At 38.3% G+C, this 27,946-nt stretch overlaps 1 protein-coding gene across 20 annotated transcripts in view; it reads right to left on the bottom strand.

Annotated features, from left to right (window-relative positions):
* USP28 (ubiquitin specific peptidase 28) overlaps window positions 1-27,946 on the bottom strand; it is a gene marked incomplete at both ends in the record, with an annotated part of 74,731 nt that overhangs the window by 10,734 nt on the left and 36,051 nt on the right. For 9 of the 20 annotated variants that reach the window (XM_080718443.1, XM_080718450.1, XM_080718446.1 and 6 more), the window contains 11 exons: window positions 6,245-6,473; window positions 8,335-8,405; window positions 9,674-9,894; window positions 12,054-12,233; window positions 15,702-15,797; window positions 18,567-18,694; window positions 20,754-20,902; window positions 23,962-24,038; window positions 24,974-25,047; window positions 26,423-26,560; window positions 27,267-27,353. In XM_080718443.1, the coding sequence (XP_080574569.1) occupies window positions 6,245-6,473; window positions 8,335-8,405; window positions 9,674-9,894; window positions 12,054-12,233; window positions 15,702-15,797; window positions 18,567-18,694; window positions 20,754-20,902; window positions 23,962-24,038; window positions 24,974-25,047; window positions 26,423-26,560; window positions 27,267-27,353 (1,450 nt within the window). Of the gene's footprint in view, window positions 1-6,244; window positions 6,474-8,334; window positions 8,406-9,673; window positions 9,895-12,053; window positions 12,234-15,701; window positions 15,798-18,566; window positions 18,695-20,753; window positions 20,903-23,961; window positions 24,042-24,973; window positions 25,048-26,422; window positions 26,561-27,266; window positions 27,354-27,946 lie in introns of all 20 variants that reach the window. The other 11 variants (XM_080718432.1, XM_080718451.1, XM_080718435.1 and 8 more) reach the window with 5 other exon arrangements.

The raw sequence follows: 27,946 nt of genomic DNA, 5'->3' as shown, positions 1-27,946 counted from the left end.
ATTGATAAGAATGTCCACTTATCTCAAGAAAGCTAGATAGAAATTTTAAGGGATTTATACTTTTTGAAGTTCCATACAATCAACTGTTATCAGCAAGCATATGAAACAATATGGGGTTCCATCCTCAGTTCAGTTAAAAAAAAAAAAAAAAAAAGACTGGGGATATAGCTCAATAGTGGAATGTCCCTCGGGAACATGGCAGGAAGTAACAGAGGAAAATAAATATGCTATTTGGACAGAATGTCTTACATATTTTCTATTTTTTTTTCTTTTTTCTTTCTTTTGGTACTGGGGATGAAACCTTGGGGCCTTCTACCTCCAGATGACACTCCCAGACCTTTTTTGTTTTCCTATTTGGAAACAGGCATCACTAAGTTGCTGAGCGCCTCACTAAATAGCTGAGGCTGGCTTCAAACTTGAGCTATCCTTCTGTCTCGGCCTCCCAAGTACAAGGATTATAAGCATGCACAACCATGCCCGGCTACATATTTTCTTTTTGATGGTAGTGAAGATTAAACCCATAAGTACTGTGCTACTGAGTTATACCCCCAGTTCTTTTTATTTTTTTATTGCAACACAGAGTCTCACTAAGTTACCCAGGCTGCCCCTGAACTTTCAATTTTCCTACCTCAGCATCTGAATCACTGAGAATACCAGAATACCAGGTGTGCCTCCACTTCCAGCTATACTTTTTTTTTTTTTTTTTTTTTTTGGTGGTACTGGGGTTCCTGGAAGCCCTTCTACCTCTGGGCTTCACTCCCAGACCTATTTTTACATTTCTATTTGGAAACAGGGTCTCCTAAGCCAGCGCGCGCAGCTGGCTTCGAACCTGCACAATCCTCCTGTCTCTGCCTCCCAAGCGCGGAGATTACAAGCGTGCGCCACCATGCCCGGCCAAACTTACATTTTTTAAACTTACACAATACAACAAAGCTTGAGTATTTAAAAACAAAAAAGCCATTTTTTTTTTCCCCCCAGCACTGGGGATTCATCCCAGAACCTCGTACAAACTAGTCAATCGCTCTACCACCAAGCTACACATCCAGCACCTTTTATTTTGAGACAGGCTCTTGCTATGTTGTTCTTAGGGTGGCCTCAACCTTGTAGTACTCTTCTCTCAGGCGCCCAGAAAAAGCCTATTATCTTACATGTAAAATGGTAGTCAGAAAACTTCTAACAAAAGATGTAAAAGGAAGAAAGAGAGAATAATGTAAATTTAAACAGATCAAAATTCTAGAAATCAAAACTGGATTTGAATGTTGGGCCTGACATTTATTTACTTGCTATATGAATCTAGACAACTGTAGATCCTCTTAAAGCATGAAACCCAGTAGAAAATGACAAAAATTTCTAACCTTCCTATCTCCTTTTTAGAGTTTAAAGTTATTGCAGAAATAAAATTAGAAAGCATACACTGGGGAACAAAGTAAAATATAAATGGCAATTAGTACTGCTCTAGATACTACGAGAACTATAAAACTGTTCAAGCACATATACTTTTAAAATTTACTCTTCTCTAAAGGGTGCAAAACCGTATGTTCAAGCCAAGCATGCTGGCACACACTTGTAATTCCCAGGACTTGAAAGGCTAAGAGAGGAGGATTGCAGGTGCAAGGCTATCCTTAGCACAACTTAGGAAGACTTCAAAACAAGACATAAAACAGGGCTGGAAGTGTAGCGTAGAGGTAGAATGTTCCAGAGTTCAATTTCTAGTACCATTAAAAAAAAAAAAAAAAGGCTCAAAAATGTTACTAAATTAGGGTGGGGGAGGCAGAGAAGCTAAAGATAATTAAAATCTCTATCAGCTGGGCTTGGTGGCACATACCTATAATCCCAGTACTTGGGAGGTTGAGAGAGGAGAATTGCAGGTTTGAGGTCTAGACTCAGACTTAGCAAATTAATGAGACCCTCAGCAACTTACTATTTCAAAATAAAAAAACAATAAAAGGGCTTGGGGGTATAGCTCAGAAACAGAATGCCCCTGAGAACCTCTAGTATGAATAAAAAAAAGTGAAAATAAAATCCTAAAAATGTGAAGCTGGTCAGATAAATTATATGCAATGGAATTATGTTAAGAATGAGGAGGTTCTGTTTATGAAAATACAGAGATCTAAATAAAAAAGGTACAGAACTGAATAGAAAAATCTATCATCTACCAGGTAAAAGTAAGGGAGGGGGAATAAATAAAATCGAGCATACACCGGGACGATGGCGACCCAGAAAAGCAGCACTTATGAGTCCTGCTAACACCCGATCAATATTGCCACAAAATCAGCGCTTTTCATAGCCAGAAGACACTATCAGCAGAGAAATAAAAAAAATGTAAACACAAGGGACAGAGAAAAAAGAAGACTAGAAGAACAACCAGAGAACAGAAAAGAAACCAGCCTGCATTGCAGCGGCAGAGCCGCACCAGTGCCATCTTGCTTCACAGCACCAGGCTCCAGAGAGGAAAGGTAAACAAGGAACTGAAGTGAGTAGCTGTGGATCATTCGGGTGTAACTCAGCAGTTCTTTCAACGTAAAGAACGTCTAAAACTCCCAGTGGCCAACCTCATCACACCTTCCATGGACTCAGAACGGAAATCAAAACCAGAAAAGAAATACGCCAGCTTGACGGCCGAGGGTGTAACAGCAGCGCCATATTGCCAGCAGCAGTGGCGAGTTCACCATGCCCGCAACAGCTCCAGACCAGTGCACACAACAACTGTAAGTGAAATTGCGGCCCCTAAAGGAGAAAACCCAGTACTGCACCCCCAGGGACTTGCGCAGCTTTGATAATCTCCCTAGGTCTGAGACTTTGCAGTCCAACCCAGTGAAGGAGTAGTGGTGGCAGAGACACCACACCCTAGTCGCAGTTCCCTGTGGGAAAATGCCCAGCCCAGCACCCACATTGTCTCACGCAGCCTTGATTAACTCCCTGGCCTGAGACTTTGTGATACAACCCAGTAAAGGAGTAGTGGCAGCTGAGATTACCACAAACTCGAGATCCAGAGCACCCTAAGTGAAGTCATGGTGAGCTGGGGAAGAACCCAGAGAAGGCACAAACTTCTGAAATCATGGGAAAGAGGAACAACAATAGAGCAATGAACGCCCACAACCCCATAATATCAAAACCTGATAACACAGAAATTCAGAGAGCTCCAGAAGACCCAATCAGGAATATAAGTGTAGAAATAATACAGGACCTTCAAAGAGAATTTAGAGAGAGTCTGAAAGAAATAAAGGATGCAATCATTGAAGTAAAGGCATCAATTCAAACTATAAACAATCAATTAGACCACATGGAGAATAGAATCTCACTCTGAGAAGATGATCACTCCAAAAAGGAACACATAGACAGGATCAAAGAAAAGGTTCCCCACGCCACATAACTGTCAAAATGACCAATGTAGAAGCCAAGCACAGAATCTTAAAGGCAACAAAAACAAAAGGCCAAGTGACATTCAGAGGCAATCCAAATAGAATCAATCCAGACTTCCCATACTAAGTCATGAAAGCCAGAAGGGCTTGGAGTAACGTATTCCAAACTCTGAAAGAAAACAACTTCCAGCCAAAAATTTTCTACCCAGCAAAACTATCTATCAAATTAGATGGGGAAATAAGAAGCTTCCATGACAAACAGAAACTGAAGAAATTTATGTCTTCAAAACCAGCACTAGAGAAAATACTCAAAGAGATGAACTACAAAGAAGAAATAGGTAATACACACCAAAACTAGAGAAACAAGATTTTCCACCCAGCAGACAACTAAGCAAAGAAGAATAAACAGTATTTCAAACAGAAATAAAATCTTAACATGTTAGGAATTAAAAGTTATCTCTCAATGATCACACTGAATGTAAATGGCCTCAATTCCCCAATAAAAAGACATAAAGTGGCAAAATGGATTAAAAACCAGAATCCATCCATCTGCTGCTTACAAGAAACACACTTTACAAGTAAAAAGAGTAACAAACTCAAGGTAAAGGACTGGAGCAAGGTAATTCATGTTAAGTAGCCACCCTAACAAATGTGAAGTAGTATTTCACTATAGTTTTTATTTGTAGTTTCTTAATGATTAATTATATTATGATAATGATGAGTGATAGTCATGTGTTTACTGGTCATATAAAAATCTTTGGAGATTCATTATCTATTTTAGTCTTTTACCTATTTCTAAACTGTTTTGTTTGCTTTTATTGTTGCTAATTTTTAGGATTTATATTTGGAATATCAATATACCTTCAGATATAGCATTTGGAAATATTTTATCCTATTCTATCAGTAACTTTTAATTCTGTTTACATTGTCTTTGGATGTACATTTTTTCTATTTTTTATGAAGTTTGTTTATTCTTTTGTTGCCTGTGCCATTGGAATCATATCCAAGAAATCACTGCCAATTTCAATGTTGTGAAGTGTTATGACCCAGGTTTTCTTCTAAAAGTTTATAGTCTTAAGATTTACATTTAGGTCTTTTATCTATTTTGAGTCAATATTTGTATATGGTGTTAGGTAAGGGCCCATTTTTATTCTTTTTCATGTAATTATTATTTTTCAACAATATTTAGTGAAAAGATTATTATTTCCTTCACTAAATGTTCTTGGAAACCTTGTCAAAAATAACTTGACCATATATGGAAGAATTTATTTCTAGGCTTTTTATTTTACTCCACAGGTTGATATAGCTGCCTTTATAGCAGTATTACACTGTTTCGATTATTGTAGCTTTATAAGGTTTGAAATTAGAAAATGTACATCTTTTCTAGCTGTTCTTTTTCGAGACTGTTTTGGATATTATCCTAATATTTCATGTTAGGATAGATTTTTTTGAAAAAAAAAAAAAAAAGTATAGTTTCACTTTAAAAAAAAAGAAAAAATATCCTCTGGTAAGAAAGGAAACAAGAAAGAAATATTGAAATGTTATCTCTAAGTGATCAAAAGTTTCATATCAGACAAATCAATCTGTAATGTGAGATTATCATTGTTAATTTTGGATAAATTACTATAATATAAAAAAAGGAAAAAATAGCCGGGCGTGGTGGCGCACGCTTGTAATCCTCGCGCCTGGGAGGCGGAGACAGGAGGATCACGCAGGTTCGAAGCCAGCCGCGCTGGCTTAAGAGACCCTGTTTCCAAAAATAAAAAATAGGTCTGGGAGTGTAGCTCGGAGGTAGAAGGGCTTCCAGGAACCCCAGTACCACCAAAAAAAGAAAAAAAAAAAAAAGGAAAATATAAAAAATTTTTAAAAATCGAGCATTCATACAGAACATTACTTGGAAACTACATAGGATAGAAAATAGTGTATGGCTGGGCAATATCTACAGGACAGCTAATAGTATATATTTGGGACGATTGGTCAAAGATGGAAATAGAAACAAACTTATTTTTCCTTTTTATTTCCTTTTATGCTGTTTATATCTTTTAAATGCATTATTCTCATATGCATACCCATGGTTCATAGCAGCACAATTCATAATAGCCAAAGTATGGAACCAACCTAGGTCCCCATCAACAGATGAATGGATTGCATTATGGGAAACACACACAATGGAATTCTACTCAGCTATAAAGAACAAAATCATGTCATACACAAGAAGATGAAAAGACCTGGAGAACATTATGTTGTGAGATCAGCCAAGCACAGAAAGAGAAAGGACATATGTTTCCTCTAACATGCCCAAACTAGGGGCAATTAGGAATATCAGAGGGACTCCAGATAAAATGGAGGGGAAACCTCACAAAGCTAGAATGGAAGGGTAGGAGATGAAGAAGGCTGAGGTTGATTAATAGAGGAGCTACATTCAAATATGTGTAAAAGTATAAATGTAGCATGGTCAACCAGACCCTCATTGTTGGGAGAGGGGAGGGGTCAAATGTATGCCATTTTCAATATGATTCACATAAAAATAAAAAAAATTAAAAAAAAATTATGAGCCGGGCGTGGTGGCGCACGCTTGTAATCCCAGCATTTGGGAGGCTGAGAAAGGAGAATCGCGGTTCACAACCATCCTTAGCTACTTAGTGAGGCCCTCTGCAACTCAGTGAGACCCTGTTTCAAAAATAAAGAATAAAAAAATAGGTCTGGGGGTGTAGCTTGGAGGTAGAATGTCTCTGGGTTCCACCCCTAGTACCTCAAAAAAAAATGCATTATTCTGTAATAATAAATTATAGTTAAAAATATTTTCAAAAGAAATATAAGACTGTTCCCTTCCCTGAGTAGTAACAGATTTTTTTCACATCTCTGCGTTAAGATATTTTTACCTGCATTAAAGTAGGGTAGCTTGTCATTGATATACATCAGACAGTAAGCACTAACGTTTCTCAGGCCCCCATAGGAATCTCTCTCAAGTTCTTCCCAGGAAGATTCAGTAACAGAGATGTCATTGTACTTCAGCCAGGTTTGTCGGGGCTGATTATAGATATAGGCCCAGTAGTGTCCAGCATTTGCTTGTCCTTCATGAACAAGAACTGCATGTAAGCGATAAGGTACCTGCAAATGACAAAGGAAACTCCTCAGTTAGATTAAGCAAAGTAATCTGAATAAAGTTTAGGTTATTAAATTCAAAACTGTTTCCAGATATCAGATAGAGAAAAAACACCTATTTATACATGTGTTTGATGTGGGGCTCATCGAAAAGCTTGTTAATTCAGTCTTGGAATTTAAAAATTGTATCTTGGTTCCAGTACCTTTAAAACCAGACTGCTGAACTAGATGACCCCTCTGAAGGCTCTTTTAACTCTATGATTATAGATTTATGATTAGAGTTAATATAGATCTTAACTCTGTAATTAAAGATAACTTATGTTTATTTATCCTTCTAACTTAAAAGTCAGTTTGTCAAAAGAGAATGGCCTTGATCATTCACATGGAGAAAATGTTTACCATAACTGGGACCTAAAAACAAATTTAGTGGCTATTTTGTTCTGTTTCTATTTTATTGGTACCACATTTTAAGTTAGACTGTTTCATTTTTAAATCAGTCACACACTCCTTATATTCCTTCTTGTGTGTGGCCACCACTTATCTGGAGTGAAGACCCTTTAGCCATTCATTTGGTTGTTTCAACATTTGAAAAGCATGTACTTTTTCAATGTGGACAAAAGTTATTAATGCTTAAATGCTAAGCAACTCCTAGTTAAAAATAAAAAAAGGAAAGTCAGTCAGAATCAGATTTATGTTACACTCCCATCAGTACCTATACATGTTTTCACTGGTGGTGAAGATTTTTTAAATAATACAAAAGAAGCTGGGCATGGTGGTGCACGCTTGTAATCCCAGCATTTGGAAGGCTGAGACAGAAGGATCGTGGTTCACTCACAGACAGCCTCAGCTTACTGAGGCCCTTTGCAACTCAGTGAGACCCTGTTTCAAAATAAAGAATTAAAAAAAAAAAAATAGGGCTGGGGCTGTAGCTTGGAGGTAGAGTGCCCCTGGGTTCCATCCCCAGGACTGCAAATAATTAATAATAATAATAATAATAATAATAATAATAATAATAATACGAATAATACGAGACAACAGGAAACCCAGATTCATACAAGACATTTCTGTCACACAATAGAAGTGTGCTCACTACTATTCTAGAAGCAGAACTCTCCTCCTGCAGCTGTTCTGTCTGTGCTCCATTCACACAGATGCCTCTGCAAGGCCATGCCCAGAACACTATTCTGAACAAAAGTTTCTGGGGACAGTAAGAATTTCTATCCTGCCTAGTCCCTTTTGGAGTTTTTATTAGAGGCATAAAGCTTGAAAGCATGCTAATAAAGAAGCACTCCTATACTCTAGACCATAATACTCTGGAAAGGATGGATAACAGGACTCTGGGTCAGTTTTCCAAACTATATACTACTTAAAGTATCATGTTGTGAAAAATTTTATTAGTGTCTGACAGCAAACTTTCTACTGTATGAAAAAATACCACAAGGCAGAATCAAAATAAGAATGTTTTAGATTCTACTACTGGTAAAGGTACATTGTTTTCTTTAACTTAAAATAAGGCTAACAGTATCCATCTTAATTTTTTTTCTTTTTGAGAGGGGTGATACTCGGGATTGAACTCAGGGTCATATGCATGCTATGCAAGCATACTACCACTGAGCAGCATCCCAGCCTTTATTTTATTTTGAACCAGGGTCTTGCTAAGTTGCCCAGGTTGGCCTTGAACTTGCAATCCTCCTGCCTCAGCCTCCTGAGTTGTTGGAATTACAGGCATGCAGCACAGTACCCAGCTCAAGTTTATTCTTATATCTGAGGAATATTTCTATTTGTTTAAAAAAAAAAAACAACTGTATTTTCTTGTATCTAGCATCAGTACACGGTCTGACTACTTTCCCATCGATTTGCATTCTACCTGACGAAGAAGAGGGTCACAGTACATCTGCTCAATAGTCTGGGTGGTGCTTGCAATACAATTTTTCAAATCTGTTAAAAAGAAGACTTTGTTAAGATTATCTCATTTCATGTCACATAAGCTGCCCAACTGTGCAGATAGTACTGCTTGTCTATACCCATTGTTCTAATGATTTCAATTTCCTGATAGAAACCACAAAGTAGCACACAGCTTCAAAGAAGTTGATGCGCTAAGGTATGAAGGCTCTAAATTCAATGTAATTTCACTAAAAAAAAAAAAAAAATTTAAATGACATCAAAAGTTCTTAAAGAGGAAACTGTCTCTATTAGGAAAGAACTTAAATGAGGCACCTGGGTATGAAATAATACGTCCAGCAACAGGTTCTAATATGAGAAAAACAAAGGGCAGGGCTAAATTTCTCTTAATGAGAATTTGGGAGGATTTTGGAGTTTTGTATTTTTGCTCCCTAAATAAAAGGAGAAAGGAAGAGAAGGGGAAGTTTGAGCAATACGGCAGAGTCAACCAACCTGCAAGAAGAGAATACTGAACAATTCAATTTTACACTGTGTGCAGCACTTAAATATCCTCTACCCATTAACCTTCAGTAAGACATTTCCACATGGAAAGGCTCCAAAGAAGAAATCTAAAATGCTAAGTTTAGGTCAATAGAAGCCAAAGTTCAGAAAACTTACTACAGTCCCCCACCTCCACCCCCGACTCTAGCTGCTTCCCCATCTCCCCTCTTCCCCATATACAGTACTGAGACTGACATTGGTATTTTCACATATGTACAAATGGCCAGTGGTAGTACTGAGTGCATGCATGTCACTGTCAACATGATTTACATTATGCTGTGAGACCATAATGTGCCAATAAAAGCATATTTTAAAAAAACCTACTACAGGAATGGAAATTAATAGATGGAGAAAAATCTGGGCAAGGGATATATAGTTCTGTAGTAGAACATGTGCCCTGGGTTTGATCACCAGCACAGCAAGAAAGATAGCAACAAAGAAAGAAAGGGAGGAAGGAAAAGAAGAAAAGAAAGGGAACGAGAGAAAGATCTATTGATCTCAGCAAAAGTGAAAATGAGTGTCTAAGATTCTGCAAATTCCCAGAGATTTGGAGGAAGGAATCTGGGAGGGCTACATATACAGCTGTATAATGGTGGTGAAAACCAATTTTACAGAGCATGCCAGGTGCAAATGAAGTCATAATTACCAGGCCAAAATTCAAGAATCTGTATGGCATCACCAAGAGGTGCATCCAAAGGTGCCTAGTTTATAAGTATTCAATCAAACAGAAAAGGCAAAAAGTAACAAGTTGTAAGAGCACCAACCTTGCACATCTTGTTCAATTTCACTCCTCCACCTCTGAAGACAGGTCTTAACAAAATTCATTTCTTCGTCCGTGACTGTTCGAGGAGCTGGGTGTGCAGGCATTCCCAGGGCAGAGAGAGGAGAGCTCAGTGGCTTATTTGTTACCTCAGACTTGTGTAGAGAGTCTTCAGGAGAAGAAAAGGTACTTCCAACATCCTGAGAAGAGTTTTTTGTACTTGTACTAAAGGAAGACAAAAATCATGCTCATATGATAATTTCCAAAATATACCTTGTTCTAAGTTAACATGCTTTGGAAAACAAGCTATCTAAAAAAGTACAGTTATTATTTAGTGAGTATCAACTCTGTCAAGATATTAAGGCAAATGTACTCTTGTTTGAATCTTACTTAACACAACTTGGATATAACACAGATATTATTACTATCCCTATCGTATCAATTACAAGCCTAATGTTTAAAGAAATTAAGGAACTTACTAAAGTTCACTCAGCCAATGGGTGATTAAAAAAAGAACGTAAAGCCGGGCGTGGTGGCGCACGCTTGTAATCCCCGCGCTTGGGAGGCAGAGACAGGAGGATCGCGCAGGTTCGAAGCTAGCCGCGCGCGTGCTGGCTTAGGAGACCCTGTTTCCAAATAATGTAAAAATAGGTCTGGGAGTGTAGCCCGGAGATAGAAGGGCTTCCAGGAACCCCAGTACCACCAAAAAATAAATAAATAAATAAATAAATAAAGAAAGAAAGAACGTAAGCCCAAATCTGCCTGAGTCTATGTTCTTTAGTCACTAATCATACTGCCCTATCATGAAGAATGAACCAACAGGAAGATGGGGAAAAAAGGTTGAAATTCGAAGAGTCAGAGGGCCACTGACAGTTTCCAAAATGTAACTGCAGTGAGACTACCAGGAAACTGATAAACAGAAGCAAGGAAAATGAGTATCAGCTGAACATCCAACTCCTAGGAACAGACCCTAGGTCGCCCCTTGTGGGAGGTAAGAGAACAGGGCTTCAAGTCAGGTCTACCACTCCTGAGCTCAATGCCCAAGGACAAAGGATCATCCTCAGATAGGAAATCTCTCATCTACAAAATGTAAGTACTAATTTCTTTGCCATGATGCTATAAACAAACAGAATAAAGAATGTAAAGTGAACACTAATTTATCTACTAATTACTGTCAGAGTAAAACTGCACACAAACAAGCAGGAATACAAAATAAGTTCCTAATTATAAACTAGGTTTCTGTTTCACACTAAAAGTGGCAAACATAAACTTCCTTTAGCTTTGACTTAAAAGAAACCTTCACTCCTCTTCTACTACATGCACAAATGAAGAAAGAAGCCTCTTTTCCCCTAAAGATACATATATATGTACATATGAAAAAATACTCCACTCTGTAAGAGGGCACATGCATGCACACCTGTAACTTTAAAATCTAATAATATGTCAGGCGTGGTGGCGTATGCTTGTAATCCCCGCACTTGGAAGGCGGAGACAGGAGGATCACAAAGGTTCAAAGCCACCCACGCTGGCTTAAGAGACCCTGTTTCCAAATTTTAAAAAGTTTAAAAATAGGTCTGGGAGTGTAGCTCGGAGGTAGAAGGGATTCCAGAAACCCCAGTACCACCAATAATTAATGATGATGATGATGATGATGATGATGATGATGATGATGATGATGTTAATAATAATAATAATAATAATATTAACATGGGGGTTAAGGAGAATGGTTGGGTCTTTAAACAAGAAAGTTTTGTGACTTCTAGTGGGTATTCAGTGTTTTTATTTGTCAGGACACACACATATTAAATGTGATTCACGCTGACCTTATTGGGTCTTCTAGGATATAAAGACTGTTGCACCTGAGCTAGAATAGAATCAGGAGACTGGTGTGATGTGGCTTCCCTATTTCTTTACTGGACAAACCCCTCTAAGTCTACCCTCTTCAGTTTCTAGCCAATTCTTTCTCATGCTTTAATTCCCTACTGATGAATAAGTCACTTGCTTTGATATTTGCTTAGCGTGCAAACTTCGGAGATGGGAGAATGAGAGGTCTGGGAAGAGCAGAGCATGGTTTTCCTGAGAAAGCTCTGTAGTAGCAGCTAGCTCAAATCAAGACAGAATAAAGCAGAGTATGAACACTATCCTAGACAGCAAGTAACCTCTGGAACAATCCCAAGCATTGTGGGGCAAAACAAGGGCACTAAAGGGAATTATGAACACTGCCAACCAAAAAACAGTTGGCAAAAATCCTTCCCTGAAGGCGAAGATCTCACAGATCCTTGTGCTCTTATCTTTAAGTATTAATCAGCTGGAAAGAGGATGCATACTTCAAATTAAAACAGAAAAACCATCCATAACATTTTTAAAAAATCTGCTTTCATTACCTTTCCTTGGATGTCAGGTCAGAAACCGGGCAGTGCACTGCAGCAAGTGGTAATGTCATGCACGTGTCACTCTGAGGTGGACAGCTCTCTGAGGCAGGCTTTGTACTGGCAAATTCAATAACATATTTCAACATGTCTGGGAGTGGGAACCGAGCTGGGCCAGAGCCATATTTCACATACCTAATAGGAAAGACAATGGCACTCTATTACCCAGTCTACTGTACATTTTAAGACCTGTGGACAAAAGATCTATGGTGTGGAGAGTCAATAGGAAGGTTTAGTAGGTTATTCAATTTATAGGTTAAAAATTGTCTACCTATAAAAGTAAAACTTGCTAATATATAATGTTCTATAGCTGGCAGAAAAGATTTCAAATGGCTACTAATAAAAGTCACGCCAGGTACGCTTTCTCTTGGTGTCATGTCACATTTAGGCTCTGTTCATTAAAAAAAAAAAAATGTTTCTTAAGGAAAAGACATATGTTATTTGCACTTACATTTCAAAATAGTTGTGTTGAACTATTACTCAAGGGTTTTTGTTGCTCCCCTTTGAACCAACTACTTCACAATTGAAAAAGATGCAAAAGTAAAGCTTCAAAATGAGAAGAAAGTTGGTGATAAAGGCCTGAGTTTAAAAAAACTGGCAAATTATTCCTTTGTATTTAAGTATGTTATTATTCATATACTCATTCAAAGTCAGAGGCCAGGCTTAATTATTGAACATTTCTATGGGATGAGAAAATAATAAATATCTTCCAGTATGTAAGCACAATAATAAACAAATATATATTTTTATATTTAATATTCTGCCATTACTAGCGCATTGTTTTAAACTTGCTGAAGGGATGTCGTTTTATGAGCTCTAGAATTGAATAAAGTAGACAAGGGTTTACATGGAACACAAACAACCTAACCTGTTCATATAGGCAACCTCATAATTCTGGGATACCATTTTACTAAATAACAGAGTTGTTCACACTTTTCTTTTTAAATACATTGGAAGAAAGAAGCAGGTATAAAACATGGAAGAAATCATCTGTTTCTATATTGAAAAAGAAGAAAAGTATGAAATGAATATATTGGAGAATAAAGGACAAGACAACTCACAGTCAATCACTTATTAGAGGACAGATGGCAAGGCTAGCTTAGCAAAGGTAGAATGAAGCCAGGTGTGGTGGCCCATACTGGTAATACCAGTACTTGGAAGGCTGAGACAGGAGGATTGCAGATTTGAGGCCAGCTTCAGCAGCATAGCAAGACTCTCAGCAATCTAAGAAGACCCTGTTTCAAAACAAAAAATTTAGCCAGGCGTGGTGGTGCACACTTGTAATCCCAATACTTGGGAGGCTGAGATGGGAGGATCACAGTTTCATGACCAGCCTCGGCTACTTAGTGAGGCCCTCTGCAATTTAGTGAGACCATGTTTCAAAATAAAAAGATAGGGCTAAGGGTATAGATCAGAGGTAGAATGTCCCTGGGTTCAACCCCCAGTACCACCACACACAAAAAAAAAACCCCAGTGCCAAATAGTTGTCTACACTATACGTACATCTTATTTCCAATGCCATGAAAGGTTATCATAGAAAAAAGTAATTTTAGTCAAATACAAAAAAGTGTAAAATAGACCATAAAAGTCATCTACTCAGATCTCAGGTCTACTACCAAATGGTATCCATTAACAGTTTTCTATTTATTTTCATGGGCATTTCATACACATAAAAGCAGATTTTTTTAAGCTTAAGTAATAAAAATAATAATAGTGGCCCAGAGGTAGAATGCCCCTGGGTTCAATTTCCAGCACCACAGATAATAATACCAATTTTTTTTGTGGTCCTGGGGATTGAACCAGGAGCATTCAACTGAGTTACAGCCCCAGCTATATTTTATTTTTATTTTAAAACGGGTCTGCCGGGCGTGGTGGCGCACACTTGTAATCCCCGCGCTTGGGAGGTGGAGACAGGAGGATCATGCTGGTTTGGAGCCAGCTGTGCTGGCTTAAGAGACCCTGTTTCCACATTAAAAAAAAAAAGTTAAAACAGGTCTAAGTTGCTGAGGACATTGCTACATTGCCGAAGCTGGTCTCTAGCCTGAAATCCTCCTGTCTCAGCCTCCCAAGTACTGGAATTACAGATGCGAACCACCATGTCTGGCAAATAATTTTTAAAATACCTGGGTGTGGTGGTGTATGCTTGTAATCTCAGTACTTAGGAGGCAGAGACAAAAGAATTGCAGGTTCATGGCTAGCCTCAACAATTTGTGATGCCCTCTGAAACTGAGAGACAGTTTCAAAATAAGGAAGAAAAAATAGGGCCGGGGGTGGAGCTCGGAGGCAGAACGCCCCTGAGTTCCATCCCTAGCATCTCTCTCTCTCTCTCTCTCTCTCTCTCTCTCTCTCTCTCTCTCTCTCTCTCTCTCTCTCTCTCTCTCTCTCTCTCTCTCTCTCTCTCTCTCTCTCTCTCTCTCTCTCTCACACACACACAAATAAATAAAGTAAATAAATAAATAAATAAATAAATTGAAAGGGCTGGGGATCATGTAGCTCCATGGTAGAATGCCCCTGGGTTGGCTTCCCCAGTACAGAAAAAAAATCTGAAATTTAAAGTCCATTTTATTTTAAAACAGTTATACAAGGCAGATGCTCCTATACTCTACTCTAAAATCTAAATTAGTTAGTTGTGGTGGTGCATGCTTGTATCCCAGTACTTGGGAGGCTGAGACAGAAGGATTGAAGATTCGTAACCAGCCTCAGCTACTTACTGCAACTTATTAAAAAATAGGGATGGGAGTGTAGCTCGGAGGTAGAATGCCCCTGGGTTCAACCCCTAGTAACACACACACACACACACACACACACACACACACACACACACACACTCATTCATTCTCTCCCTCCCTCCCTCTCCCTCTCCCTCTCCCTCTCTCTCTCCTGTAAATCACTTCCAGGACAGTATCTGAGAAGTCAAGGGGCTGGATGGAGAGTGTTACCCTCAGGGAAATGCATGACCTGGTGATGGAGTCATATTAGCAGCATGGTGATAGGAGGGAAACTGTGAAGTAGATGAAGGGGAAAAATACACTGAGACTACATGGCATTTCCTTCATAAATGGTAAACAGTGGGACACACTCAGTCCCACTGACTCCTCACAAAATCAGGGTGATTACAAAAAAAGTCAGCACAAAACAAAAAAAGTAAAGACTCCTCCAGAGAAGAAGGGACCTGTGGGTGTCAGAAATACTAGCCCTTTGAATGCACCAGTGCTCCAAGCAGAGTAGCAACTTTGCTCACCTTTTCAGAAATGACTTTGTCATGGAGCACTGTGAGAGCTTCTTCTCTCATGCTTCTGAAGATAGCAGGGGAGTAAAAATGTGAACAGCTATATATATAAAACATAAATGTTGTTTTTTTTCAGCATATTGCCAATAATTTTGTGATGGATCATTCAAGTTCCCTAGGATGACTACTTACACATGGATAATACTAGCTGGTCTTGAAGGATAATTCACACTTAGGAAAATTTTTTCTTAGTTATTTTATTAAGTACCTTAGTTATTAAATTCTGAATAAATCTTCAAGTATAAACATCATATTCCTTAGATTCTATTTTTTTCCATTTATACTTTCAAGCACAAGAGTACTCACAACCTCACCTTTCCAATTTTTGCTGCAGAATTTTTACTTCCTCCTTCAACTTCCGAATACACTTTCTCTTACTTCGAATAAGCTCCTTGCTCCTGTACATGTACCTAAGAAAATGATAATTCCACAAACAAAATTTGTGTAAAATGTTCATGACGCAAAACCTCAGCAAAGTAGGGGTACAAGAAACTTCCTCAGTCAGATAAGGGGCATCGATGACAAACACACAACTAATATCATACTTAACAACAAAAGGCTGATGCATTCCACCAAAGATCAGGAATATGGCAAGTATGCCCCCACTCTCACTGATTCAGTGTTTTACTGAAGGCATAGTCAATATGATACGATAAGAAAAAAACAGATAGTAAAGGAAGAAGCTGCAGATGACATGATTGTTTATATAAAATATCTCAATCAATTAAAAAAACTCACACTACAAAAAAGTCAGAAGGTCAAATAATACAATGTCACTTTAATAAAAGAAAAAACTTAACCAAATTTCCATATGCTCATAAAGAGCAAACAAAAAGTAAAATTTTAAAGTCATTATAGCTGGGTGTTGCAACACATGCCTATAATCTGAGTAATTTGAGAGAATGAGGCAGAAGGTTCACAGGTTTGAAGCCAGCCTTAGCAATTTAGCAAGACCATTTTTCCAAATAAAAAATAAAATAGGGCTGGGGGTGCAGTTCAGAGAACACCACTGTGTTCAGCAACAAAATTATTACGCAGTAATAACAAAATTATTATAATGACACCAAAAGCATGATTGAGGAATAATTTTTTGAATTATATATAAGACCTGCATATTAAAAATTATAGAATATTGAGAGAAATTAATGAGGACTTAAATAAATGGACCTACTCTATGTCCATGAACTGAAGGACTGAATATTATAAAAACGTTATTTCTCCACAAACTGATCTATGGGTACAATACAATCCAAACAAAAATTCCAATAGTTATCTGTTAGAATCTAGGCATACTTGGTGGTGCACAGTGTTAATCCTAGCTACTTGGGAGGCTAAAGCAAGAGGATTCCAAGTTCAAGGCCCACCTGGGCAACTTAGTGAAACCCTCAAAATAAAATAAAAAGGGTCGGGATGTACTTCAGTAGTAGAGTATCAATGAGTTCAACTGAAAGAGAGGAAGGGAGAGAGGACAAGAGGGGAGGGAAGGGAAAAAAGAAAACTGGTAAAATCTATATACATATATGTGCAAAGAGCCAGAAAATGAAAACAATTTTTATACTACCCAATGTCAAGATTTAGAACACAGCAGCTGTGATCAAGGCAATGTGGCATTGGCCTAAGATTGCGGATCTAGATATAGACACACAAATCTGTGTTCTGTTAAGTGTGTGTGTGTGTGTGTGTGTGTGTGTGTGTGTGTGTGTATTACCAGGGACTGAACCCAGGGGTATTCTACCTCTGAGCTATACCCCCAGACCTATTTTATTCTTTATTTTGAAACAGGGCCTAAGTTGTGGTGGGCCTCACTAAGGAGATGGGGCTGGCCGTGAACCTGTGATCCTCCTGTCTCAGCCTCCCAAGTAAAAGTTTCAAGAATGTAATTCAATGGGAGTAGGAACAGTTTTTCAATAAATGATGCTAATACAACTAGACATGCCTCCACTCTCCTCCAAAGACCCCTTATCTCATACCATAAAAAAATAAAACCTGGATGGATCACAGACCACTAGACCATAAGAGATAAAAGTACAACATTTCTAGAAGAAAAAAAAAAATCTGTGACTTTGCAAGTTCTTAGAACACAGAAAAGTATAAACTATAAAAGAGAAACTGATATACTTGATTTATCAAAATTACAACTTCTGCTTTTCTAAAGACACTGATAAGAAAATAAAAGAAATAAACACAGAAATTCATGGATTTTTCACCAAAATATATACAAAAAGCTTCTACAACTCCATATTAAGACAACCAGACCAATTAATTAGTGGACAAAAGAGCCAGGTGTGGTGGCGTACACTTGTAATCCCTGTGCTTGAGAGGCGGAGACAGGAGGATCAGGAGAATCGCGCAGGTTCGAAGCCAGCCTCACTGGCTTAAGAGACCCTGTTTCCAAATAAAAATATAAAAAATAGGTCTGGGAGTGTAGCCTGGAGGTAGAAGGGCTTCCAGGAACCCCAGTACCACCAAAAAAAAAAAAAATTAGTGTCACTAATACAGTATTCTAGGAAGGGCAAATTATAGCAACAGAAAAGTGGTTGACAGAACCTAGGGGTGGAAGAAAGGGATTAACTATCTCCAATCTACACCCTAGCCCTATTTTTTTTTTTATTTTAAATTTTGAAGCTTAGTTGTGGATACTGGCTTTGGATCTGCAGTCCTCCTGTCTCAGCTTCCCATACCCTGGGATTACAAGTGTGCACCACCATGGCCAGCTTAAAGGGAATCTTCTGAGTGATTGAAATGTTCTCTGTCATGACTATGAAAATGGTTATTTTATTATTTACATTTGTCAATTCACTGGTAGCAAGAATGGTGATGTAAACCATTCTTTTGGATGTAAACTCAGTTCTTTTGAACGATACCTCAACAAACCAGACTTTAAAAAAATTAAAATTGGATAATTATCTCTAGATTCAACCACCATCACTCTAGAAATACAGATAATATTCAGAATAGAAAGAACAGAAGATCTTTAAATCCTGAAAGATCAAAAACATGATTAATACTACCTTGGAAGCTTCTGAGTACTGCAAACTCATGGGACCCAACCCAGATCCACTAAACCCACATTTACATACTATTGAGAATTCCAGGTGATTTGAGAGCCCAATATGCTTACTACAAGGCTCATTTCTACTACTGCATTGCATTAGAAAGATGATCAACTAAGAACTCACCTGTCCATGTAAATAATCTGAGGAAATTCCAGCTTATTGTGAATTTTCTCTGGCTGGCCAAGGGACTGATTGAACTCAAATCTGGAGAGTTCAAAGGTCAACACTGGAGGTAGCTTAGTAAACCAACGCTATATCCAGGGTGGAAATGTGGGGAAAAGAAACATTAATTTTAAGAAATAACAATGGACAGATTTAAAATATTCCTCATCAAACTATGAATTTATACTCAAATTAAGCTCAAACTAGAGCTTATTCTTTTTTATCCCAAATAATAAAGGAAACAAACACTTTAGAATCATGCTATCTTAAAGAATCTGGTTAAATATTTCTCAACACTGTAAATTTAGTAGCCAGTGAATAGCCATTTTATTAAACCATCATCCTTGGAAATAACCACCCTTGAATGTGTGAATTGACCAGGTATCCACAAACTCATTCATACTGAGTAAGTCATCAGTATTTTAAAAAAGGTCCAAAAGTGAAGAAACAGCCTAACCAAACAGTGAGATGATGAAAGCTGCACATAACTAAAGTGATAACTATCTCCAGGAATTATGTAGGAAGAATAGTACTGAACACATATCGTGTATTATTTATTTATTTTCTATTAAACACAACTTGAATTCCTTTTTATGTCTAAAAAAGAAACTTAAAATGGCTTCATGACTTTATTTATTTTGTACTGGGGACTGAACCCAAGGGTACTCTGTCTTTATTCCTAGACCCATTTTATTTTTATTTTGAAAAAAGTCTAAGTTTTCAAAGGCTAGCCTCCTTGGACCTGCAATTCTTCAGTCTCAGCCTCCCAAATACTGGGATTACAGGCGTGCACCACCATGCCAAGCTCATGATTTCATAATTCCTCAAGTTTCTGAGAAAAGAACTCTGAATTTCAATGTATAGATATTTCATAAGAAGCCAGTCAAGGGCTGGGGATGCAGCTCAGTGACAGACTACTTGCCTTACACACACACACACACACACATTCTCTTTTTTTCTAGTTAATCTACAATGGCAGATTGACTATGACCTAGAGTATCAATGAAGGAAAACATTGACTTTAAAAAAACAAACAACAAAAATGAATTCCACTGTCACTGCTCCTAGGTGAGGAAAAGCTACACCAGGAAAGGTATCTGTTCAATCTCTGGCACCTGTGTGCAGAGATTCCTACGAATGGCTTTAAAATCTCTTCTTTCCTTCACATGCCTTGTTAGTACAAGGTACATCCACATAGCCTGTTTGACTACCTCAGAGATATATCTAACAAGCATAATGATTCAGTTTATTTTTGTTTTACAGAGTTCCCATCCTTGAATACCAGGTTTGAGTAGCTAGAGACCATTCATTCCCTCTCTTTTGTAAGAACCATCAAGTTAGCAAAAATGCTCGGACTCCCCTATGAAATTAGTTCTTTCCTTGAAAAGCTGGGGAGGCAGTGCTTTCTCCATGTCCCAATACTTTCTACTGCTAATATACTTTCATACAGCTCATGTTACACTCCCTATTTGAATTAAAAAAAAAAAAACTCTTCTTAAAGTAATTCTTGAATTAGACTCTTATATAAGCCACAATTTTGCCTTAGAATGTATGAACAATCCTAACTGTTTAGTGTTGATAATTATAATACAAATGATACTCTCTAATTCTTATCCACTGGAATCACAAGATATTAATTACCCTTGCTTCCCCTTTCTTTCCAACCCACCAAAAAACAAACACAAAACCCCCCATAAACTTAAAAAATAATTTCAAAATTCTAAAATTCAAGGCAAAATTTATAATTGAGAACAGTAAACACTACAATAGGGAAAATATTCTAAATGGCATACCATAGGAGTTAATCACTGTACTTTTACCCTCCGAAAATAAGGAGGCAGTGGGTTCTCCCTACTCAGGTACAGGTAGGCTTCAACAGAAAGAGAGAAACTTGATCATACTTAAAACATCAGCAGCAGTATACAACCTTTACATGATTAACTCAAATTCACAGTTTCAGAAAAGTATTTATCAAAGCACTGAGATTCACTGACTCATATCAACTGATGAAAGACTTAGGACGAACTTAAGTTCTACTCAATGTGAAGTTATGTAATACATGACGGAAAAACTATTTTGTCTACAGGTTCAGTCCTTTTTAATTGACTTTGTCGCTGGCACAGTAAGTAAAACCATCCACCACCTTACCTCTTGTCCATACTTTACAGAATGATCAGCAGGAAGAAGTTCAATGTCACCCTCCACCATGGCCCCTTCCAAACATTCGTCTAAGTTGCGATAACCGTTTACCTGGAGGGGATACTGGCCGAAGGTCTCATTGTTACAAAAGGGCTTTCCTAGACAAAGAGAGACCAATTTTTAAAGGCATCACATCTATGTAAAGTCTACTTTCTAGATCCATAAAGATAATCTCTTCTTAAATTCAGTAGCCCCCTAGAACTGGTTAGGATTGTACTTAAGCCTAGATGGAAACCTCTACTGTACCAATGAACTGAGGCAGGACTATTAACAACTGCCATCATTGCAAAAACAAACAGACATTATGTGCTTCCTGTTCAAAAATGTTCCCACCACATGTGGATTAAATCTGGCCAAGAGCACCCTTAACTGAATCAGGCCAAACCTCTAGATCCAATTACCAATTGACAAAAAGAAAAACAGAAAGAACTATACTAAATATGTATCATGAGAATGCAAGCAGCAAAATTTCAGACTCTAAGATATATTATAAACAAACAAATTTCTTCAAAAACTTATTTGAAGAAAAAAAGGATGATGGTAGAGCCTATAGACATTGAAAAGAGAAGCCGGGCGTGGTGGCGCACGCTTGTAATCCCCGCGCTTGGGAGGCTGAGACAGGAGGATCGCACAGGTTCGAAGCCAGCCTCAGCTACTTAGTGAGGCTCTCAGCAACTTAGTGAGACCCTGTTTCCAAATAAAATATAAAAAAAGGTCTGGAAGTATAGCCTGGAGGTAGAAAGCCTCTGGGTTCCACCCCCACTACCACCAAAAAAATAAAATAAAATAAAAAAGAAAAAGAAAAGAGACTTAAAATACTTATCAAAATCATAAATGAAGTTGGGTGTGGAGGCACACGCTTGTAATCCCAACACTTGGGAAGCTGAGACAGGAGGATCATGGTTCACGGCTAGCCTTAGCTACTTAGTGAGGGCTTTTGCAACTCAGTGAGACCATGTTTCAAAATAAAGAATAAAAAAAATAGGGCAGGGGGTGTAGCTCAGAGGTAGAATGCTCCTGAGTTCCATCCCTAGTACTGCAGGGTGTGTGGGGGGGGGGAATCATAAATGAGTCACATTTTGATATATATTTTTTTGAATACAGGGGCATTCTACCTCTGAACTACACCCCTAGCACTATTTTATTCTTTATTTTGAAACAGTGTCTCACTAAGTTGCAGAAGGCCTAAGTAGTTGGGGTGGGCTGCAAACCTACAATCCTCCTATCTCAGCCTCCCCACAACTGGGATTACAAGTGTATATACCACCACCACCCTGCTACATTTTGATTTTGACTAAAACAAACTATAGGTGTGTGGTGGCACAAGCCTTTAATCTCAGTACTTGGGAGGCTGAGACAGGAGGATCCCAGGTTTGAGAACAGCCTCAGAAACTTAGTAAAACCCGTCTCAAAAAAAAAAAAAAAAAGAAAGGGGGACTGGGATTTTAGCTCAGAAGAATGACACTGGCCTTAGTCCCCAGTACCCAAAATAAATAAAACTAAAAATAAGCTCTTTTTTTTTGGGGGGGGGGGAGTACTAAGGATTGAACCCAGGGGCATTCTACCTCTAAGCTACAACCTCAGCCCTAGTTTTTATTCTTTATTTTGAAACAGAAGGCCAGGCATGATGGCCCATGCCTGTAATTCAGGTACTTGGGAGACTGAGACAGGAGGATCACAGGTTTGACAGCTTCAGCAAGGAGCAAAACTCCAATCAACCTAGCGAGAGCCTGTTTCCAAATAAGTAAATATCAGGCTGAGGGTATAGTTTGAAGTAGAATGCCTCTGAGTTCAATCCCCAGTACCACAAAAATCAACCAACCAACCAACCAACCAGGCTCAGGATACAGCTCAATGTAGAGAACTCCTGGGTTCATTCTCTAGTACTGCTACCTAGCTAGCCAACTATAAACAGAGATTAGCAGGAGCTGGAGTATAGCTACATGGCTAAGCACATGCTTAGCAAGTATGAGGTCCTGGGTTCAATCCTTAGTATCAAAAATAAAAATATAGCCAGGCGTGGTGGCGCACACTTACAATTCCAGCATTTGTTAGAAGGAGACCTGAGTATGGCGGTTCGTGGACAGCCTCAGCTACTTAGTGAGACCCTATTTCAAGAGGGCGTGGCTCGTGAAAATAAATAAATAAATAAATAAATATTAAAGTTAAAAATAAAATAAAGCCGGGTGTGGTGGCGAATACTTGTAATCCACGTGCTCAGAAGGGAGAGACAAGAGGATTGTGCAGGTTTGAAGCCAATCGTGCTGGCTTATGGGACCCTGTTTCCAAATTTTAAAAAAGTATAAAATAGGTCTGGGAGTGTAGCCTGGAGGTAGAAGGGCTTCTAGGAACCTCAGTACCACCAAAAAAAAAAAAAAAAAAAAAAGAAGAAAGAAGAAAAAAAAAAAAAAGAAAATAAGCCAAGCAAGGTGGTGCACACTAGTAATCCCAGTACTTGGGAGGCTGAGACAGAAGGATTATGGTTGGACACCAGCCTCAGCAATTTACTAAGATTCTTAGCAATCTAATGAGACCCCCATTTCAAAACTTAAAAGGGCTAGATGTTTAGCTCAGAGGTAAAATGCCCCTGGGTTTGATACCCAATACATATAGATGACAAATCAATAGATAAAATATCCAAGTAAGAGTAAACAAGGGTTAGATGGAAAATGCCTAGTTGTGGGCAGATGACTGCTGGGTTCATGGAGATTTTGACATTGCTCTATTTGCACACATTCAAAATATTCTCCATAGCTGAAAAATAAAAATTATGTATACAACATGCACTAACCTTTTTAAAAGCAGTCTAACTCAATAAAATCTTTTGAGATTAGGTATTATACCAGAAAAAGCAACAAAGAAAAAACTCAATAATATCACTATATATTTTATGTTATTGCTAGGTTTGGGCTATGCAAATGTTATATAATTTATATAAATACGAGGACTCTAAGACAAAAGATTGTGCCCATTTCACACACGAAGAGATTAAAGATCTGGGCACTCACATAATTTGTCTACAATTACACAGATACTAAGAGGCAAAACCAATACTCAGATTTGGACTTGTAAATAAGACTTTCAAGACCATTCATTATACTACCTCCCCAAAGCCCACAGTAGTAAGGGTATGGCTGCCAGTCTAGAATTAAATTACCTTCACGAATCCCTTCAGTCAGAAAAGTACCATAGAATAGCTGCACCATGGGATTTTCAGATTTGCTCCTGGGACTGCTGCTTTTAAAAAAGGGAGGCAATTCTCAGTCATTTGGATCAAATATGTGTTACACAAAACTCAAACATCATTCAGAAACAAAAATAGTGCATCTTCATCAACCACAAAGAGCCAGGTATAGTCTAAAATAAATAATAGATTAGTTCAGCTAAAATGCTTATTGAACAAGTATATGCCTGACACTGTGCTAACAACACTGGCCTTAAGAAGCTTAGTCTATTAAGGGAGTCAGACACGCAGACAAATATGTGCATTTGTATGCACTGAATATGTACATCTATACCCAATGATAGATGTATACCAGGTACAGAAGTAGCATAGAGGCAAGAATGAACTCTGTGCAGTTTCACAAATAAATACAAAAAAGGTTTTCTCAGTGTCACCAGTAGAAATGGAATAAAATTATTTTCTGTATGACCATCTTATATTGTTATTAACCACATAAGGTGTTATAGTATATAATCTTGTAATTAGATCTTATAATTACTAATTATATAGAAAACAAAATTTTTAACATCTGTTTCTAGGTTGGGGGATACATGTACTCTTGACCCTGATCATCAGTTTGGTCAGTGATTGCAATGACTCAAAACCATCCTCTCACATTCTGAGACAAACAGAAAAGTGATCTAGATTAAATTTAGTATATCTATGTTATACACCATATTCACATTTAGCATTAATTTATCTTTTTTACGATGCATACTGCACAGGCTATGACTTTAATAAAAAGCAGAGGGTTAGGGAACCACCTGTGTCTACAGAGGAGGAAAGCCAAAGCAATGAGGGCACAAAGGGGGACAGCTTGGTGGTTACCACAGAGCTCTGGTAAAACCCAGCCACTTCTACTGGAGAAGAATGACTTTCCCCATATCCTAATTCTCAGTGGCCACTGTGAGTTGGAAGGATGTACAAACAAACCCTCGACACTCACTTAACATTAACAGCCAGCTGGAATGCGTCCTCCAGCCAATCCAGGAGCTTGTGTGTGAATTCACTCACATCTTGCTATAAGAAAGGCACAAATTTCATAAGCATTAGGTAAGCACTATACTTAGGAAAATGAAAGTTTGTCCTTAATCCCACCAAAGAATTCAGATTCTACTACTACAAAACCATTTCTTTTTAGGGCCAAATATGAAAAACGCAGAAATGGAATTCAGCTATTAAAGACAAACCAGAAGGTGCATTAGGACACCAGATCTCTACCACTTCCACATGCATCTATTTGTGACAGAGAAAAACAAAATTTTCCAATTAGGATTTAAAAAAAAGTCCAGTGAAGATGGGCATGATGGCATATGCCTGTAATACCAGTACTTGAGAGACTGAGACAGAAAGATTGCAGGTTCAAGGCCAGTGTGTGCTTACTTAGCAAGACCCTGTTTCAAAATAAAAAATAAAAAGGGCTGGGGGTGTAGCTCAGAGGTCGGGTGGCTCCTGGTTTCAATCTCAACACCACAAAAAAGATGGGGACGCAAAGAACAAACTGTAGTCCTCTAGAACAATGTGAGATCTGAAGTAGAGGAGAACTTTTATTTTATTATTATTATTATTGTTGTTGTTGTTATTATTATTATTATTTATTTTTTGTGTGGTATCAAGGATTGAACCCAGGCATATTCTATCACTGAGCTATATCCTCAGCCCTACTTTTTATTCTTTATTTTGAAACAGGGTGTTGCTAAGTAGCCGAGACGCCGCAAACCCGCGATCCTCCTGTCTCAGCCTCCCAGGTACTGGGATTACAAGAGTGTGTCACCATGCCCGGCTTGAAAGGTTAACTTTAAAAAAATGTTTTGAGAACACTCTATAGGACCTTTAGAAAATAAATAAATAAATAAATAAATAAATAAATAAATAGGGAAGAAGCTGATCAAACTGCAGTAGCTTTTTCTTTTTTAGTAGGAAGTAGGGAAAGAAAAGCATTAATGCCTAAAAGAAAGAGTGCCCAGAAAAGCTGCTGAACTAAGGTTTATCTGTTTTTTAAATAGAATTTTCTATCTGGGCCATCCCAAAACAAGAGTGCAAGCAGAGGGATTTCATCAGCGACCCTCTCTATGGCTCACATGGATATCTCCCAATCTCCTCCTTTTACTTCAATAGCCCCTATATAAATTTACTCTTTCTTCTCTTATTTCCTTTCACTTTAGAAATATGAGCCCCTAGCATGACATACTCACATTTTCTTTTTCTCAGATGCACATGTGCTCTCTTCACCACCTGCTCTCTACGCAAAATAGAGCAAAAGTGAGCACCCACAGTCCTGCTTAGTCATGTTCAACACTTTTTACACAGCTGAAATAAGCAGGATCCCAGTAATAGTAGTAAGGCATGACTCTCGGAAGTATGAGGGAATGCAAGAGAACAAGGTTCTCCTTACCTGCTGTTCCTCAGATGATCGGAATGCTCCCTTTAACAGATCCAGGGCTGCAGAAGGGTCTACAAATTTTCGATTTGATCCCATCATCAGAGCAAACAAATACTGAAGCTCTTGCATAAACACAATATTTCTCTTTTCCTATAGAAAATAAAGTCAAATGTACTCTTACAATACGTTATTTGGAAAATCAGAACATATAAAGAGAAAAGCTGTTAATGATCACTCTCTTAATTCATATTTACCTAAATCTAGGTCAGAGCCAGGCCTATATAACAGAAACTCTGATAAGGAGTACATACAAGGTCACTCTAAAGAAGAACTTTGTAGACGCCAAAAAGATACTATTGTTGGGAAGACAGAAATACCCAGCTGCTGCCTTCTCTCCCACTGGAGAATGCATTACAAGCAAGCGAAATCTCGGGTGAGACTGCTGCATAGGGGCTACCTCCTTGGCAAGAGCAGACAGACTGACATCTTCTAAGAAGGTCCAGGCCTCTGCACCATGCCATCTATTCTACATCCGGGGGCCTGAGCAGCCAGTAGCTGAGGGAAGGGCCCATCACAGAACAGGAGTCTTGACCATCCCCATCACGGTAGGCTACAGAAGCTAGCAATCTCATGACATTTTCTTGAAACTGTTTTTCTAACTTTATTCCTACTTAAATTTTACATTTTTACAAATCCTTGCTTCTTGTCACAAAGAAGGAAAAAGCACTCAGAAGTGAAAACAAATACTAGCAAGGGCCAAGGAGAATCATGGTTACCACTGTTAGTGGAGAAGACAGAAGGCTCCGGGATGAAAGAAACCAAGTGACAGAGAAGAAGGTCTTCAGCAGCCACTTACCGTGTGGCTTCGACAATTCTCAAGCACATTTTGTGGTAGACTATAGCTGAGAACAAGTCTTCGAAATTCAGGCAACTGAAAGAGAGACTGAAAGAAAGAAAGCAATGAATTCACACAGGCTTTCATTCAAAGTAACTGCAGACAGAAGCTGGGCATAGTAACACACACCTATAATCCCAGTATTTAGTAACTGAGACAGGACGGTAACAGGTTTGAGGACAGCCTCAGCAATGTAGCAAGACTCTCAGCAACCTAATGAGATCCTGTTTCAAAAATAAAATAATAAGCTGGGTTTGATGGCACAAGCTTGTAATTCTAGCATTTGGGAGGCTAAGACTGGAAGATCATGGTTTAAGGATAGCCTCAGCTACTGAGTAAGACCCTTTGCAAAATAAAGAATAAAAAATAGGGTTAGGGGTATAGCTTGGAGGTGGAATGCCCCTAGGTTCCTGGTTACCATAAAGGCAGGCAGGCCAGCTGGCCGGCCGGATGGACAGTTGGGCTGGGGATATAGCTTGGAGATAGAATGCCTCTGAGTTCAACCTCCAGTAAAACCTCCTCCCTCAAAAAAAAGGTTTTTTTTTTTTCACCGAGTGTGGAAAAATATGCCTGTAATTCCAGTACTTGGAAGGCTGAGACAAGAAGATTACAGGTTCAATGACAGCTCAAAATGAAGCCGG

The sequence above is a fragment of the Muscardinus avellanarius genome (assembly GCF_963383645.1).
Source record: "Muscardinus avellanarius genome assembly, chromosome: 1".
Classification (NCBI taxonomy): domain Eukaryota; kingdom Metazoa; phylum Chordata; class Mammalia; order Rodentia; family Gliridae; genus Muscardinus; species Muscardinus avellanarius.
The sequence above is the reverse complement of the archived record's forward strand: the minus strand, read 5'-3'. Positions and strand labels throughout refer to the sequence as shown.